The sequence below is a fragment of the Oncorhynchus keta genome, chromosome 30, assembly GCF_023373465.1.
Source record: "Oncorhynchus keta strain PuntledgeMale-10-30-2019 chromosome 30, Oket_V2, whole genome shotgun sequence".
NCBI classification, from domain to species: Eukaryota; Metazoa; Chordata; class Actinopteri; order Salmoniformes; family Salmonidae; genus Oncorhynchus; species Oncorhynchus keta.
The window spans coordinates 41,805,858-41,824,216 of record NC_068450.1 but is presented as its reverse complement, the minus strand read 5'-3'; the positions used below and the strand labels follow the sequence as shown (position 1 = coordinate 41,824,216).

The window sequence follows — 18,359 nt, the reverse complement described above, 5'->3', positions numbered from 1 at the left end:
AGTGAAATAACAATAGCGAGACTATATACAGGGGAGGGGGGTACCGATACAGAGTCAATGTACAGGGGAGGGACTGGTTATTTGAGGTAGTATGTGCATGTAGGCAGAGTTATTAAAGTAACTATGCATAGATGACAACAGAGAGTAGTAGTGGTGTAAAGAGGGGGTGAGGGGGGCACTGCAAATAGTCTGGGCAGCCATTTGACGAGAAGTTCAGGAGTCTTATGGCTTAGGGGTTGAAGTCAGTTTAGAGGCCTCTTGCCGTGCGGTAGCAGAGAGAAGTCTATGACTTGGGTGGCTGGAGTCTTTGACAATTTTTAGGGCCTTCCTCTGACACGCCTGGTATAGAGGTCCTGGATGGCAGAAAGCTTGGCTCCAGTGATGTACTGGGCCGTATGCACTAACCCTCTGTAGTGCCTTGCGGTCGGAGGCCGAGCAGTTGTCATACCAGGCAGTGATGTAACCAGTGACCTTCACCTTGGAGTTCAGCTTGTATCTCTTTGGCAGTTATCCTTGGTTCTTTATCTGTTCAATCTGGGGTCGATTTTGCTCCTGCAGCCATGCCCAGGGAGGTTGGCTACAGTTCCATGGACCTTAAACTTCTTAATAATATTTGCAACTGTTGTCACATGAACATCAAGCTACTTGGAGATGGTCTTGTAGCCTTTAACCTTTACCACGCTTGTCTATTATTTTCTTTCTGATCTCCTCAGACTAATGTCTCCTTTGCTTTCTCTGGTCCATGTTCAGTGTGGTGCTCACAATGATACCAAACAGCTCAGTGACTACTTTATTCTGGTCCATGTTCAGTGTGGTGCACACAATGATACCATACAGCTCAGTGACTACTTTACTCTGGTCCATGTTCAGTGTGGTGCACACAATGATACCATACAGCTCAGTGACTACTTTATTCTGGTCCATGTTCAGTGTGGTGCACACAATGATACCATACAGCTCAGTGACTACTTTACTCTGGTCCATGTTCAGTGTGGTGCACACAATGATACCAAACAGCTCAGTGACTACTTTATTCTGGTCCATGTTCAGCGTGGTGCACACAATGATACCATACAGATCAGTGACTACTTTATTCTGGTCCATGTTCAGTGTGGTGCTCACAATGATACCATACAGCTCAGTGACAACTTTACTCTGGTCCATGTTCAGTGTGGTGCTCACAATGATACCAAACAGCTCAGTGACTACTTTATTCTGGTCCATGTTCAGTGTGGTGCTCACAATGATACCATACAGCTCAGTGACAACTTTACTCTGGTCCATGTTCAGTGTGGTGCTCACAATGATACCAAACAGCTCAGTGACTACTTTACTCTGGTCCATGTTCAGTGTGGTGCACACAATGACACCATACAGCTCAGTGACTACTTTACTCTGGTCCACATTCAGTGTGGTGACCACAATGATACCATACAGCTCAGTGACTACTTTACTCCATTTAAATAGGCTGAATGACAATGATGATGAAGATTGGAGACATGTGTGATACTAATTCAATTAGTTTGAAATATCACTATAATCAAATCATTTCTTATCTTTTCTAAGGGGTACCAACATGTGTGTCCAGGCCATTTTAGAATATCTTTGTAGAATAAGCAATAATTCATCTCTTTCCACAGCTTCTTTGCTTTATTCTTTGACATACCAAAGGCATGCAAGTATACATGATAAAATAGTTTTCAATTTCATCACTTCTCAGGAGGAATGAAGCATTATTTCAATGAGCTGTAAGTGTACCAACAAATTTGAGCAGGTCTGTATAATGTCAATGAAAGGGAATAGGCTACTGTGGTCAGGGAGGGTCAGAGAAGAAAATGCACTAGCCTAATTCTTCAAGAGATGGAGAGAACTAAGGTCAGTGTCAAATGTCTTCAGACATTTGTGGTCTGAAAACAACCATTAATTACCAGGTTGAGCGTAACATTTGACCAGTCTTTAGAAGACAAAAGAGCTACTAATGTCTCATTGGAGATGGCTCTCGGGACAATGTACTCACCTTACCAGGGGGCTTTGCTCCCTTCCTGGCTGCCATGGATACCAGAATGCAGAGCAGGGCAGAGGAGAGGGCCACTGCCCCGAACACCAGGCCCCAGGGGAGGCTGCAGAAGTAGCAGACACTCTCAGCCGACGTGCACACCAGCATGTGCACGGAGAAGAGGAGCAGGCACAGCAGGTAGAAGGGCAGCGAAAGCAGAGCCGAGGACACAGGGAGATCCACCTCTGACGCGCCGCTCAGTGCCTCGGGCATGGCCAGCAGCAGGAGGAGAAGGAACTGGAGAGAGAAAGAGGAACGCACACACTCAGTCCAGTCATGGATGTAAGCAAAAACAGACTCACAAGGGTGTGCAAATGCGCACATACATAATGCAAAAACACCGGACAGACCAAGCTCACTTTTATAGCTACAAGTCTTTGCAACTGTCGCATGAGGTCAATGAGTCATACAGTAAAGGGAACAGAAGATATAGAGAGATGGCTGGATAGATGAGCAAACTACGAGGTAACACTGGAGTCAATGTGTGAACAGAGTGCAGACATTTGTCAGTCTGTGGTTGATGTGGCTTGGATTGAGTCAAAGCAAAAGCATCATTTGTGTGCTTCCCTATATTTGCATTTTGGAGTTTGGCTTGACTGAAGTCTTTCACCTGGAACCTTTCAATGTGCCATCTTGGAAGCAAATATGGAAGCTCTTTCTTTTCAAAGTAAACAAGTACATGGAACACAAGAGACGAGAGTTCCAGGTCCTTTGCTACGTAAATCCCTTTCTCTTCCCTTTCTCTCTACGGACAAAATCTATCAGGGACCGTGCAGTGGAGAGTAGACTAGTTGCCTTGTCCTTGAGTATCGACTGGGACAAACTGCTGACAAGTCCAACTTTTTCACTTTGGAAACAGCCTCTTTTCTCTCTCTTTCTCTCTCTCTCTCTCTTTCTCTTCCTCTCTCTCTCTCTCTCAGCTCTCTCTCTGATAGAAGGCAGTCACCTCTCGAGGGACACTTAGTTTCTATTCAGGGTTTGGGATATTTTTTTGTCAACTTTCCCAACTGCTCCCAATAATACTCGCTGGGGAGTCTATGCAGAGCGTTCTATGTCGTGCTGCAATTAGCAGTTTGATTTCTGAAAATAAATAAATAAATAAATAACTTGTAGTGAAACGGTCTTAAAGTGCGAGCATGACAACAAACCCAGTGAACTCAATGGAAACTGAAATTTGAGTACAAACTGGAATAAATGGTAAGCATTTCTATAGGTTAAACCGTTGTCGTTCATATCTTATTTATTGTGCGTACAGTATTTACTGTTGCTGAGCAAATTCTAAAAGTGGAGGCAATCTTCTAAACCCAGGACGTTAAAACATACAGTATATTCTACAAAGTTAAGTCAAACCCTTACACAAATAACTTAAGTGAGTAAATGCCAACACGTTCTGTGATTTTCTTATGATTGTTTTCCGCTTTTACCGGCAAATTGCCTGTTTGCATATTAAAGCCTCTTCTCCAAGATGAAACATATTCAAATGAACGTAAGGTGTGACTGAACAGTCAACATGAGAGCACAGCAGATTTGTCTCTGTTTTGAAGGGAACGCATGGGAATTGCCTCATCCAATATTGTTCTCATGGAAGATTTTTGTCGTAAAAGCCCAGGAAAGTTGGAAAGTTGTATTGTTAAGGAGAGCCCCCCCCCCAGAAAAAGTTTACCTGGAGAAATGCTTGCTCAACAAAGAGCAGTATAAAGATGTGTTGACCTTTAAAGCATCGCTACACCATTTAACTTGCTACCGATGCACCAAATCTGGAACCGACAGGACCCTGAACAGCTTCTACTCCCAAGACATAAGACTGATGAATAGTTAGTTATATAGTGAACCAAATAGCTACCCGGACTATCTGCATTTGTAACGGCGTTCTTCGTTTGTTGAAAGAGAGTCGGACCGAAATGCAGCGTGGTGGTTACTCATGTCTTTAACCTGTTAAGTCGACCCTCTACTTTTTCGAACATTCTGTTAAAAATCGCGCAACATTTTAGCACCCTGCTACTCAGGCCAGGAATATAGTATATGCATATGATTAGTATGTGTGGATAGAAAACACTCAGACGTTTATAAAACTGGTTAAATCACGGCTGTGACTATAACAGAACGTGCGTTTCATCGAAAAGTGCAGGAATATCTGATCACTGAAAATGGAAATAAATATCCATCCGCGACTTCAAGGAATTGTTCAAAGTGAATCGAATTAAATGAGGCCGAGGTTGCAGTGCCTACAGCTTCCACACGTTGTCTAGAGTCTTGTCATTTGATTCGCAATTGATTCTTGGTCTAACCGAATCAAGGGAATCGATTCCCTCCGGTCTCCGACCGGATGTTTTGGTCGAGCTCTCTCCAAGACATTTTTTCGAAACAGACACCTATAGAATTGACATCGCCTCCTGATGAATTTTATCGCTTATTAACGTGTACTAATAACTAAAGTTGCATTACAAAGATTGAAGATTCTGGTTGACTGGCAGATCTGGAAGAGACTGGTTGACTGGCAGATCTGGAAGAATCTGGTTGCCTGGCAGATCTAGAAGATCATGGCTGACTGGCGGATCTAGCTGCTCTATGCAGACTGGCAGCTCCTTGCAGACTGACAGCTCCTTGCAGACTGACAGCTCCTTGCAGACTGACAGCTCTGGCTGCTCCATGCAGGCTGACAGCTCCTTGCAGACTGACAGCTCCTTGCAGACTGACAGCTCTGACTGCTCCATGCAGGCTGACAGCTCTGACTGCTTCATACAGACTGACAGCTCTGGCTGCTTTATGCAGACTGACAGCTCTGGCTGCTTTATGCAGACTGACAGCTCTGGCTGCTTCGTACAGACTGACAGCTCTGACTGCTCCATGCAGGCTGACAGCACCCTGCAGACTGGCAGCTCCTTGCAGACTGACAGCTCCTTGCAGAATGGCAGCTCTTTGCAGACTGACAGCTCTGGCTGCTTCATGCAGACTGACAGCTCTGGCTGCTTCGAACAGGCAGGAGGCTCCGGCAGCGCTGTAGAGGAGGAAGGCTCTGATAGTGCTGAACAGGTGAACGGCCTGGTGCGTGGTGCTGGAACTGGTGCTACAGGATCGAGGACACGCACAGGAAGCCTGGTGCGGGGAGCTGCTACCGGAGGACTGGGGTGTGAAGGTGGCACAGGATGGACTGGACCGTGAAGGTGTACTGGTGAGCCTGAGAGCAGGACTGGGTACACAGGCTAGGTAGGTACACAGGAGGCCTAGTGCGTGAGGCTGGCACATTTCTCACCAGCCGACTAACACGCACCTCAGGACGAGTATGGAGCGCTGACCCAGGTGCCATTAAATCCACGACACGCTCCGTCGGACGAATATCGTACCTATAGCACCATACTAGCAACTCCCTCATTACTCTCTCCTCCACTTTCCCCATTAACTCCTTCACAGTCTCTGCTTCGCTCACCTCTAACACCGGCTCTGGTTCTGGTCTCCTCCTTGGCTCCTCACGATAAACAAGGAGAATTGGCTCTGGATAGACCGGACCGTGCAGGCGCACTGGAGCTCTTGAGCACCGACCCTGCCCAACCTTACCTGGCTCAATGCCCACTCTAGCCCGGCCAATACGAAGGGCTGGTATGAACCGCACCGGGCTATGCACCCGCACCGGAAACACTGTGCGCTCCATAGCATAACACGGTGCCTGCCCCGTCTCTCTAGCCCCCCGGTAAGCACAGGGAGTATGCGCAGGTCTCCTACCTGGCAAAGCCATACTCCCTGTAAGCCCCCCCCCCAATAATTTTTTGGGGCTGCTTTTCGGGCTTCCTTGCCAACCGTGTTCCCTCGTATCGTCGGCTCCTATCTCCTGCTGCCTCTGCTCTCCTAAGTGCCTCTACCTGTTCCCATGGGAGGCGATCTCTTCCGGCCAGTATCTCCTCCCAAGTGTAACAACCTTTGCCATCCAACACGTCTTCCCATGTCCATTCTCCGAATAATTCATCCTCCTTTCGCTGCTCATGCTGTCGCTGCCTGTTACCACGCCACTCGGTCCGTGTGTGGTGGGTGATTCTGTAACGGCGTTCTTCGTTTGTTGAAAGAGAGTCGGACCGAAATGCAGCGTGGTGGTTACTCATGTCTTTAATGAAGAAAAACAGAACGATACATGAAATAACTAATAAATACAAAAACAACAAACGGAACGTGAAACCTATTACAGCCTATCTGGTGAAACTACACAGAGACTGGAACAATCACCCACGAAATAGAAAGTGAAACCCAGGCTACCTAAATACGGTTCCACATCAGAGACAACAAGAATCACCTGACTCTGATTGAGAACTGCCTCAGGCAGCCAAGCCTATACTAGACACACCCCTAATCAACCACAATCCCAATGCCTACAAAAACCCCAATACGACAATACAATAACCCCATGTCACACCCTGGCCTGAACAAATAATTAAAGAAAACACAAAATACTAAGACCAAGGCGTGACAGCATTGACCCCTTTTTGCACTTTTTTGGGACCTATTTTCACATACGGCGCTGCTACTGTTTATCATCTATCCTGTTGCCTAGTCACTTTATTTATAGTTATGTACATATCTAAATCCATTACCTTGTACCCCTGCACATCAAATAGGTACTGGTATCCCATGTAACATTATATAGCAATCGTTATTCACAATATATTTATTATGACGTGTTATCCCTTTTCAATAATTTCTCTATTTTCATTCTCGATGCATCGTTGGGAAGAGCCCGTGGGTAAGTCATTTCACTTTTAGTCTGTTGTTTACGAAACACGTGACGAAAACATTTCATTTGATTCGATTTGAACCTGTTAATCAAACAATATGGCACGCACGCGCACACACACCTCACTTCATTAGAGACCCTTTGTCCAAGTGTTTGGTAGCAGCAATGTTGAGAAGTAGCGACGATAAAGATCAAGGCATCATCTAAAATTATCACAGACAGAGGAAACAGAATTATCTGTTATCCAATCAGAACTGTGGGGAAGTTCTGTTCCAACTCTATAGTTATTCCCACGCTAGCTCGAGGCCATTTTATTAATTGAAGGCTATATCAACACTCTCTGTAAAGGTAAACCACGGGATTAAGTCAAGCCTTAAATCAAAATTAAAACTGTTCATTAAAATATATTGTGTTCTATGAATATGCCTAGATATTGGATCACTTCAGCAGCAGAATTGGCATCTTAAAAAGCAAATATTTGGATGTGGGTTGTGTGTGATACATACCATATGACACCAGTTTACAACGCAAAGTGCTCATTTAGGCTAATACCATTCAACATGAAAACCATCAGCAATATCCCACCATGGTCATACGCATACCATGCACTGGCATGCATATGTACTGTACATAACACTTTTGGTATAATGTATACAAGTGTTCTGATCAGCATGTAGTGGCAGCCCCTGACATGTCTATGACGACAGCGTATTCAAGTACTCAATTGTGTTTCTCAGTTACGCTGAATGATCTGTGATGCACTCCACAACCCCCATTCTGTCACATCTCTGGGAAGCAGTGGTGCTGTTGTGATAACATTCTATACGTCTGATATCTGATTGGAAGTGAACTTTTAGAGTCTGCTATTGGTCAACAACTCAGATTTTGAATTCAAACAGGTCATATGGTTATACATTGATCTTAGATGACTTGTCTCTCTCTCTTTTGCTCATGTCCTGCTTTGGTGAGGAACCTACACTGCCTCTCTCTCTAGCTCCTCCCCATGGACCTTTTGTGGCATGGTCTTTAGGACCTTGACTTCTCTCTCTCTCTCTCCCTCTTTGATCATGCCTAGAATAATGCCAGTAATAACTTGAAATTTGTGGTTTAGCCTTGTATGTGAATTGATTCAGTTTGCAATTTAAATCTACTACCATTGATCATTCAATTCTCAGACATTTCTTGATAGCCTATTCCTGTAACTAACAACAGTCCCACTTGCACATTGCTAAATTGTCTTTATGGAGTCAGATAATATTTTAATAGACTTTGCATAGTTTTATTATGGGTTGCATGCAAAGTACATGTGTATGTATGTGTATATAATATACAATATATACAATTATTTGCAAAAAATTGTTTAACCTTTATTTAACTAGGCAAGTCAGTTAAGAACAAATTCTTATTTTCAATGACGGCCTAGGAACAGTCGGTTAACTGCCTGTTCAGGGGCAGAACGACAGATTTGTACCTTGTCAGCTCGGGATTTGAACTTGCAACCTTTCGGTTACTAGTCCAACGCTCTAACCTCTAGGCTACGCTGCAATGTGATTTTCTGGATTTTTTCCCCCTCATTTTGTCTGTCATAGCTGAAGTGAACCTATGATGAAAATGACAGGCCTCTGTCATCTTTTTAAGTGGGAGAACTTGCACAATTGGTGGCTGACTAAATACTTTTTTGCCTCACTGTATATAAATATGTATATACACACAAGATATTACCGAGTACATCATCACCACTATCACCATCATCATGTAACTTCCTGTCCCTCAATCCCAGCTATGGGGTGAAGTTCCCCTAGGTACAGACCTACAGTGCCTTGGGAAAGTATTCGGCCCCCTTGAACTTTGCGAACTTTTGCCACATTTCAGGCTTCAAACATAAAGATATAAAACTGTATTTTTTTGTGAAGAATCAACAACAAGTGGGACACAATCATGAAGTGGAATGACATTTATTGGATATTTCAAACTTTTTTAACAAATCAAAAACTGAAAAATTGGGCGTGCAAAATTATTCAGCCCCCTTAAGTTAATACTTTGTAGCGCCACCTTTTGCTGTGATTACAGCTGTAAGTCGCTTGGGGTATTTCTCTATCAGTTTTGCACATCGAGAGACTGACATTTTTTCCCAATAGCTCGAGCTCAGTGAGGTTCGATGGAGAGCATTTGTGAACAGCAGTTTTCAGTTCTTTCCATAGATTCTCGATTGGATTCAGGTCTGGACTTTGATTTGGCCATTCTAACACCTGGATATGTTTATTGTTTAACCATTCCATTGTAGATTTTGCTTTATGTTTTGGATCATTGTCTTGTTGGAAGACAAATCTCCGTCCCAGTCTCAGGTCTTTTGCAGACTCCATCAGGTTTTCTTCCAGAATGGTCCTGTATTTGGCTCCATCCATCTTCCCATCAATTTTAACCAACTTCCCTGTCCCTGCTGAAGAAAAGCAGGCCCAAACCATGATGCTGCCACCACCATGTTTGATGAGCTGTGTTGCTTTTACGCCAAACAACGTTTTGCATTGTTGCCAAAAAGTTCAATTTTGGTTTCATCTGACCAGAGCACCTTCTTCCACATGTTTGGTGTGTCTCCCAGGTGGCTTGTGGCAAACTTTAAACGACACTTTTTATGGATATCTTTAAGAAATGGCTTTCTTCTTGCCACTCTTCCATAAAGGCCAGATTTGTGCAATATACGACTGATTGTTGTCCTATAGACAGAGTCTCCCACCTCAGCTGTAGATATCTGCAGTTCAACCAGAGTGATCATGGGCCTCTTGGCTGCATCTCTGATCAATCTTCTCCTTGTATGAGCTGAAAGTTTAGAGGGACGGCCAGGTCTTGGTAGATTTGCAGTGGTCTGATACTCCTTCCATTTCAATATTATCGCTTGCACAGTGCTCCTTGGGATGTTTAAAGCTTGGGAAATCTTTTTGTATCCAAATCCGGCTTTAAACTTCTTCACAACAGTATCTCGGACCTGCCTGGTGTGTTCCTTGCTCTTCATGATGCTCTCTGCGCTTTTAACGGACCTCTGAGACTATCACAGTGCAGGTGCATTTATACGGAGACTTGATTACACACAGGTGGATTGTATTTATCATCATTAGTCATTTAGGTCAACATTGGATCATTCAGAGATCCTCACTGAACTTCTGGAGAGAGTTTGCTGCACTGAAAGTAAAGGGGCTGAATAATTTTGCACGCCCAATTTTTCAGTTTTTGATTTGTTAAAAAAGTTTGAAATATCCAATAAATGTTGTTCCACTTCATGATTGTGTCCCACTTGTTGTTGATTCTTCACAAAAAAATACAGTTTTATATCTTTATGTTTGAAGCCTGAAATGTGGCAAAAGGTCGCAAAGTTCAAGGGGGCCGAATACTTTCGCAAGGCACTGTAGGATCAGGTTCCCCCCAATCCTAACCTTAACCATTCGTGGGGAAAATCCCAAACTGACACAAGCGTCTGAGGGGGGCAACACCCCACTACCCACCTGGAAGACGAGGACCACGCCCACCACCATGGAATACATGTCATATTTGCCCATCTGCTTGCTGAGGGCTGCGCTCATGACCCTGAGGGCCTCCAGGTACTGCTTGAGCACCTTCTTCCCCATGTTGTTCAGCACCTCTGACGTGTTGCCCTCCACCACCAGCTTCAACCAGTTACCATGGGACTTCTCCGCCACGCGGAACTGCTCGTAGCCCTCCTCTGTGGGCGAGAGAGAGGAGGGAGGAAGGGAGACAATTATGAGAGGAGGAGGGCGAGGAAAGGAAGGTGTTATGCCAAAGTGTGAGTGATATCGGATGTCAATCAATTTTACATGAACAATAAACGAACTACTACTAGTCGTGGTAGTAGTTGCGAAGGTAGACACACAATAACTAACAGAGGCACCTTTCAAGAATGTGTTGTATATGTTGTACAGCGGCAATAACACAATAATATACTAATAGTTACTCCTGTGTTAGTAAGAAACGATGATTTACACCCGTTTAATTAGCGAAACGTGCTCAATAATTTGCGCCGGAGACTTGGAGAAAAGTATAATCGATAACCAACCAACAGCACGTTCACTCCATATAATTTATATGCAGATTTATAGCTCCATTAGTCCGCTCGTAATTCACTTAACATTGCCAACTCGTAGCCAGGATATGAAAAAAAATCCATTCAACATTGTTAACTTTTCTGTATTAATTTCATTCAAGCATTTTAATAACCTTCCAAAATAGCATTTTGGGTAGGGCTGGCATGGTAATTGTATAATCATGTAGCCAACGATTATGGATGGAGACCGTCATGAAAATAAAATAACCACCACGACCATTCCAAAATTCCAGGACCATCACAGCTCTAATTTTGGGAACAATAACATTCAAACGTAGAGTATAATAAAACAACCCTTCGCTTTGGCTTTGTCCAACTGTTCTAGAACGCATACAACTCGACTCATACCCATCGTTTGCTGGCGCCTCTATCTGAATCATATGAGCATAACTATGATAAACGGAGATTGTGATGATGTTAGACACAGGAACGGAGGTGGAAATATACGAGTCTTCAGCCATAGGCATGAATCAAACAATACAAACGGTCCTTGGTCAGAGTGAAAGTGAAAGTGGGATTGGTCAGAGGATGACCTTTTTAGGTATCCACAAGATGCCTGGAATTATTAGCAAATCAAAGATATTAAAAAGACAGTGTAAATGAGAGTGAGAGACATGGGCTGTCTACTCTAATGTGAACTGTCATTACACTTTCATCAGTGATGGACACGAAAAAGTAACAAAGTAATTCAGGTTGATGAATGCGACCCATTGTTGGTTGACAGACATACAGCCTATAAATATGACATATTTTGAGGAGACTAGCTCTAAAAAGTAGATCATATACAGTATATGTCTCTATTAATTATTTACTAGCTGTACTGCCAAAACTCTACAATTGTATCCCCATCTTACAACAGCTGCCACTTCAACAGACACTTACACTGCAGCTAATGTACCCAATTATACTGCTAAACGCCGATTACAGAAACAATAAGAACTAATTAATTTACTCATTCAGTTACTGTATACTACACACAGGATCCACCCTATGTCCTGCTTGGATTTCTCAGGTGACAAATTCCTCAAACATAAGAGAAAATGACACGCTATCCATTCATAATGAAACTGTAATTTAATTAATTGATCATGGGTTAGGAGAGATGAATGCCCTGGCCTGGCATAGACAAGGTTTTTTGTCACCTCCCCATCGTCTCCTAATACGATTATTACTGGTCTGCTTTGTGTTTTCATTTTTGCCATGGAAAAAGTATTGAGATACTGTTATCGTCACAGCCATAATTGATAACGCTCGCTATTCATCATTTAATTATTCTGTTATCCTAATTTTGTGAAATGCTAAATTTATTACAGCATATTTTAATGAAACAATGGTTTCACTTTAGCTGAATCCACACAAAAAAGTATCTAATCATTTGAAAAACAGATATCAAAAGAAGTGGGAGTTGTCAAAGAGGCTGAGGGCGGTACTTCACTTGTAGTACAAATAATTCCAACAAGTCGAGGACTTCTTCAATAATCCACTGTCATATTGCTGAGTCATGCAACCATCAGTGTTATTTTTCTCTTCCCACTGAGGTGGCTGGCCAAGTTTTAAGGAGAAGGGGATGCTACGGCACTTAACACAGAAATTAGCCACGTCAGCAAGAACACAAACCTCTGGTGCCCTCCTGTTTCCCTAAAAAAAAAATATTTAAAAAAATAATAATAATAATTGTACCTCTGTACCTCCTCAACTCCAGAGAAACAAATAAATCAGCTCAATCAATCTAATACCAACCGCCAGTGAGACAGACGGTTGGAGAGGAAAGAAATTTGATGGGAAAAGCGCTGTATTGCAATAAGAAGTACAGGTTATATAAACTGGCCTGTAACTATTTTAAAGTAACACTATTTCCCTTCAGGAAGAAAGCATGTTTGAACTAGGCCTAACATGTGGGAGTGTACTTCTTGAATCGCACTGTAAGGGCTGGTTTTGTTGAGCACTTTCATCTCCTCAGAGTAAGAATAAAGTATGGTTGAGTTTATTGAATTGAGTTTATTGAATTTGGCCCTGGATTGTGGTTGTTTCACCTCCTCATCAAAATGTTTAGTTTCCAGCTCCTGTGTTCCAGTCGGGTGCACAGAGTACAGAGATTCTCTGAGAGTATTAGGTGCGGTAAGAATCCAAATGAATATTTAAAAATATGAACATTTCAAAGTAAGTAAAGAGTGTTTTCTTCAATGGGATTCTTCATTGAAGTGTTTGTTAATCAACAACAGACAAATGGTTTTCATGCACATTTGTTCACTTGAGAAATACTGCACCAAAGTTAGATGCATCTTAGTTAGATGTAAAATTGTGCGACTAAAATATCCTCAGAAAAACAACACATTTAATTACGGATTTCTTGAGTTATCTTAGATTAATTCAGACTATTTTGAGGACAATATGAACAAACAGTACTATTTTCTATTAAAGTAGTATGCGAGCACACTCTTGGATTCGCCTCGCAAAGTTTGGCTAAGTACCAGCCGAACGGAAGCTTGCGGAAGGCTTTAGAGTTTAGTGTATATTTGAAGTTTGATCATGTAACGTTACACAAAATCTTTATTAACTTCCATTATTAACTTGCTAGCTAAGCCTGAGCCATTCACTTCATATGAAAAGAAAGAGAAACTAACCAACCATCTAGTGAAACACAATGCTATCCTCCTTCCATTAGCAAGTGAACTAGCTAGTTAGCTACAGTGGCATCAAATTTACGAGACAAAAAAAAGTTTTAAAAATGTCTATATATATATATATATATATATATATTGTCTCTGTGTTTTCCAAATTTCCTTCAATTTGCCAGAGGCTGCTGAATGTATCTCACCAGAGAAAGCAGCCGAGCGAACGAAACAACGCCCCACTGTGTTGTGTGTCTATCTGGTGTTGTCTGGTCAGAAAGACTATGACATTGTTACCCCCGTACCATTGAATGCAAGGGAAGCCAGCAAACATTTGGCCTCCCTTGATAAAAAAATAATAATTATAGCCAATGAGCTAAACTGAGTGAACTCAGCTGTGAATGGTCCTGGCGCACCAAAAGAAAAGTGTCAAGGAAAGACAGTTTGGATTTGGCTTCAGACCAATCCCATCACAAGTCAAACTTCATTATTATTCAATTAAAACTTTAATTGTTGAATCTCATTGTGTTGTTGTCCTCCAGTCCTCCAGTGACTAGCTTGCGAGCTAGCTATATTTGGCCCCTTCAGTGGTTAGAGCGTTGGGCCAGTAACCGAAAGACACATTTCAGTTGAAAGCATTCAGCACAACTGACTAGGTATCCCCCTTTCCCCTTCCTAAATTATCCATGGATACGGATTTGGACATTTTTTTATTCTTATTTTTTATACCACTTTTTCTCCCCAATTTTGTGGTATCCAATTGGTAGTTACAGTCTTGTCTCATCGCTGCAACTCCCATACAGACTTGGGAGAGGTGAAGGTCGAAAGCGTCCTCCGAAACACGACCTAACCAAGCTGCACTGCTTCTTGACACAATGCCTGCTTAACCTGGAAGCCAGCCACACCAACGACGCTGGGCCAATTGTGCGCCGCCCCATGGGTCTTCCTGGAACCAAGATCTCGAACTCGAACCAAGATCTCTAGTGGCACAGCTAGCAACTGCGATGCAGTGCCTTAGACCACTGCCCTACTCGGGAGTCAGGAGGCCCACGGACTTGTGGGTTTACTTAATTCTCTGTACTGGCCAATGATTATAACAGCAATTCTGATCCAACCATAAATTCACACATTGTGCCCCTGGCCGCAGAGGATGTAATTTCAACATGTAGCTAGATGACGTATGCGAATGTTAACTAGCTGGCATGGTGTATCGTTGGCCATGAAAGAAAGTTAGGCTAGCGAGTAAGTATTTTAGCCAGGTAGACTAGGACAAGAAAAACTAAAAGCGTGTACTGTATGACAGAGTCATAGACCGTAAAGGCAAAATGAAAGAGGAGGATGGCGTTTCACACACACACACACACACACACACACACACACACACACACACACACACACACACACACACACACACACACACACACACAAAGTGTGTGCAACTGGTCGAAGGAAGTCAGGTGCAGGAGAGCAGAGATGAGTGAACAGGCACACTTTATTCAGGCCGAGGAAAACAGCCGAACGCAACAGCGTCACAACACTCCGACCCAAGGGAAAGAAGTGAATGCGCACAAATTACACAAAATGCTACAAAATACAAAACCACGGGTTACAACCATACCCGGCGCAAAACCAGCCTGAAGCATCATACACGTAACAAAACAAACAATACCACACACAGACATGGGGGGAACAGAGGATAATATAAGCGTAGAGTAATGAGGGGATGTAAACCAGGTGTGCGGAAAAACAAGACAAAACAAATGGAACATGAAAGGTGGAGTGGCGATGGCTAGAAGACCAGTGATGTCGACCAGTGATGTCGACTGCCGAACGCCGCCCGAACAAGGAGAGGGACCGACTTCAGCAGGAGTCGTGACACACACACACACATAAAATCAGTACCATGGAAAGCCACATCATACAATATTTAGCTTACGTTGATATACTAAATATTTTGGGGTATCTTCTAGTTGCCACTGTATTTAGACTAAGTATAGATGATTAGATTATGTTGAAACCAGCAGATTTAAATCACTGGTGACCAATATAATTGCACATAGTTTAGGCAGGAGTAGAGAGATGTTGTTGTTTTGACAACTTTCTCACTGTCTATCAGACTATGCATTTGTGTCTGCCCCGGGGTCCTCACTGCCCGTGTTTCATAGCAAGTGAGTCATGCTACAAGATAGATGCTCACGGATGGATTTTGCATTTTGGAATATTTATAAGTGGCAGTTGGGATGTCGAGTGTTCATCGTCTCAATGCTCATTTGGGCCCAAACCACTTGCAGAGTGATCACTATCGAACAGAACAGCAAAAGCAAATGGCCACTCAATAAAAGGCTTAGGGGCCAAGTGTTCAGTTCGAGATCGACACTGGTGACACACATCAGTCAGAGGTCACAATCCAGACAAAATCACAATGTCCGCCCCCTCCATGAACGCCCAATCGCACTAAAATATGAAACTCTAAAAATGTGTACCAGCATCTTTTTCATTCCAGCACTGTATGTAATTGTTCACGTATGCTTGAGATCCACATGTGTAAGGTCAAAATGGGAAAGGGCCGAACAGCCTCGATAAAGGCACTACTGTGTCAGTCCAATTTGTTCGGCCACACTGTAAATTTAGCCGACTACAGCCGAGCGGTTGAATTTAGGATCAGATTACTTGCTGGATGTGACATTTTTTATTTTTTTAAATGTAACCTTTATTTAACTTGCATATAAAGGCTGCCTTAATCAAGGTGACTGACTGGGACAGCAATAACCACAACCTTGCAGAGTTCTCTTTAAAATCAGCCACTCTCTCCAATTGCCCAACTCTCTCTAGCAGAGATTTCTCACAGATTAACAAATCCATACGGTCCTCTGTTCCTTTTACTGAGGAAAAATTTAAAGCCTCTCAAAAGGAGGTCCAGTAATTTAAATATGTGATAAAGACAAGAAGAAGAAAAAAAGATGAGGTACGTACACCACAGACCGAATTTAGCATTTTCACCATGTCTTGTCTGGGCTTGTCAAGACATTTGCTGTAGGCGTGAGATGGTTGTTTGTGTAGATGTCTACGAATGTCCATCGTGTATACAGTAAGGACAATCTCACAAGGATGCTATGCGGTTCATGTCTCAGAGTTTTAATGGCCAGATTTCACACTCAATATTTAGGTCCACCGCTTGTAAAGTTGTCCCAGAATCACTATGGAAACTAGCGAGTGAAGAAATGGAGCTGAATAATCTGTAGTGTAGACAAGGACCTTCCTGGCAGCCATTTTAGATCCAAATCAGAATAGTAATTTAAGGCCTGTGTGAGTTCTCCTTTCTCTTGAGCTACTAAACTGCAATATAAATATGTTTTAAATGACAGTAGCAATAAGCAGCCACTGTGATTGATTAGCATGTATTTGTCTACAGTAATGTGCATTCAGCATTTAGAGGCCCATGGGGTGACATAAGACCGGAGCCCCAAAATACACGTAGGAAAGAGATGGAGGGGAAAAGGTGGCAGGTGAATTGATGAGAAGGTGACTTGGTTCAAATTATGAACATATATTTATTTAACCTTTATTTAGGCAGGGGGAGTCCCATTGAGACCAAGGTTTCTTTTTTTGAGGGAGCCCTGCATGACAAGACCAAGCAATTAAACAATCAAAGCAGGAGCATTAAGAAACCCATAAAGAAAAATACAAAACACAAAATCCAAAAAAAACAACCTCGTTCTTCAGCGAAGTCCTCTACCAACAATTTGAACATTAGCGTATTCTGAAGATAAATTTCTTCGCACCTCACTTATGGAACAAAAAGCTGTGATTAAAAGATGATTGAGAAATCTGTGAGGAGGAGAAGACACACTCTTTCTAAAATAATAAGCTGAAGCTGGTATGGTTGATTTATGGTACATCAGTGCCCCAAATTCTCCAGTTCATCTAGGATGATTATTCAAGCTAAATGTTTGTGGAAAACGTTCACAATGCAGTCAGAATAAGCGGATTGAGCGGATTGACATCCCATCTACATCATTGGTCGTGATGTGTGTTTTGTCCTATATTTCTATGTTATTTAAAAAAAAAGAAGTTTTGATTCCAGGCTCCCGTCCCCCCAGGAGGCCTTTTGGTAGACTGTCATTGTAAATAAGAATATGTTCTTAATTGACTTGCCTAGTTAAATAAAGGTTAAATAAAAATAAATGACATTAAATTAACACACATGCAATAAATGGAGAAATACTGCTCTATGCTATAGTCTGCCAGGTAACACACAGAGTGTGATTACCCTCTCATGAGGGTGTGGTGTATGTGTTGTTGTAGTCAAATTCCATAATTAATACCTTTCGTCACTGTTAAAATACTTCATTTAAAACACAATCTTACACTGTAACTATGTAGATCTGTGTGTGTGTGTGTGTGTGTGTGTGTGTGCATGTCTGTGTGTATCAATTTACACTCCCCTCCATATGCCTTTGGACAGTGAAGCTAAACATTTTTATTTGGTCCTATACTCCAGCATTCTGGATTTGATATACAATGTTTCATATGAAGCAACAGCACAGAATGTAACATTTGTTTTGAGGGTATTTTCATACATTTGTTTAACAGTTTTTAAATGAAAGCACTTTATATATCTAGTACACACATTTTAAGATGTCAGAAGTATTTTTTCATAAGTATAGTATATATATAGTAGTCAAAAGTTTAGTATTTGGTCCCATATTCCTTGCACACAATGACTACATCAAGCTTTTGCCTTTTACAAACTTGTTGGATGATCAAGAAAATTACTCCAGTCATTATTCACCCTTCACTTTCTAATGGACAAAACACAACCAAAATAAGCTGCAGACGCATTCAATGAGTCACAAG

At 42.3% G+C, this 18,359-nt stretch overlaps 1 protein-coding gene across 1 annotated transcript in view; it reads right to left on the bottom strand.

Annotated features, from left to right (window-relative positions):
- The window catches only part of LOC118363612 (GPI ethanolamine phosphate transferase 2-like), a 134,943-nt gene that overhangs the window by 64,093 nt on the left and 52,491 nt on the right, over nucleotides 1-18,359 (bottom strand). The window contains exons 7-8 of the mRNA XM_035744668.2: nucleotides 10,274-10,491; nucleotides 2,018-2,293 (exon numbers count right to left, since the gene is read on the bottom strand). Of these exons, the coding sequence (XP_035600561.1) occupies nucleotides 2,018-2,293; nucleotides 10,274-10,491 (494 nt within the window). The remainder of the gene's footprint in view (nucleotides 1-2,017; nucleotides 2,294-10,273; nucleotides 10,492-18,359) is intronic.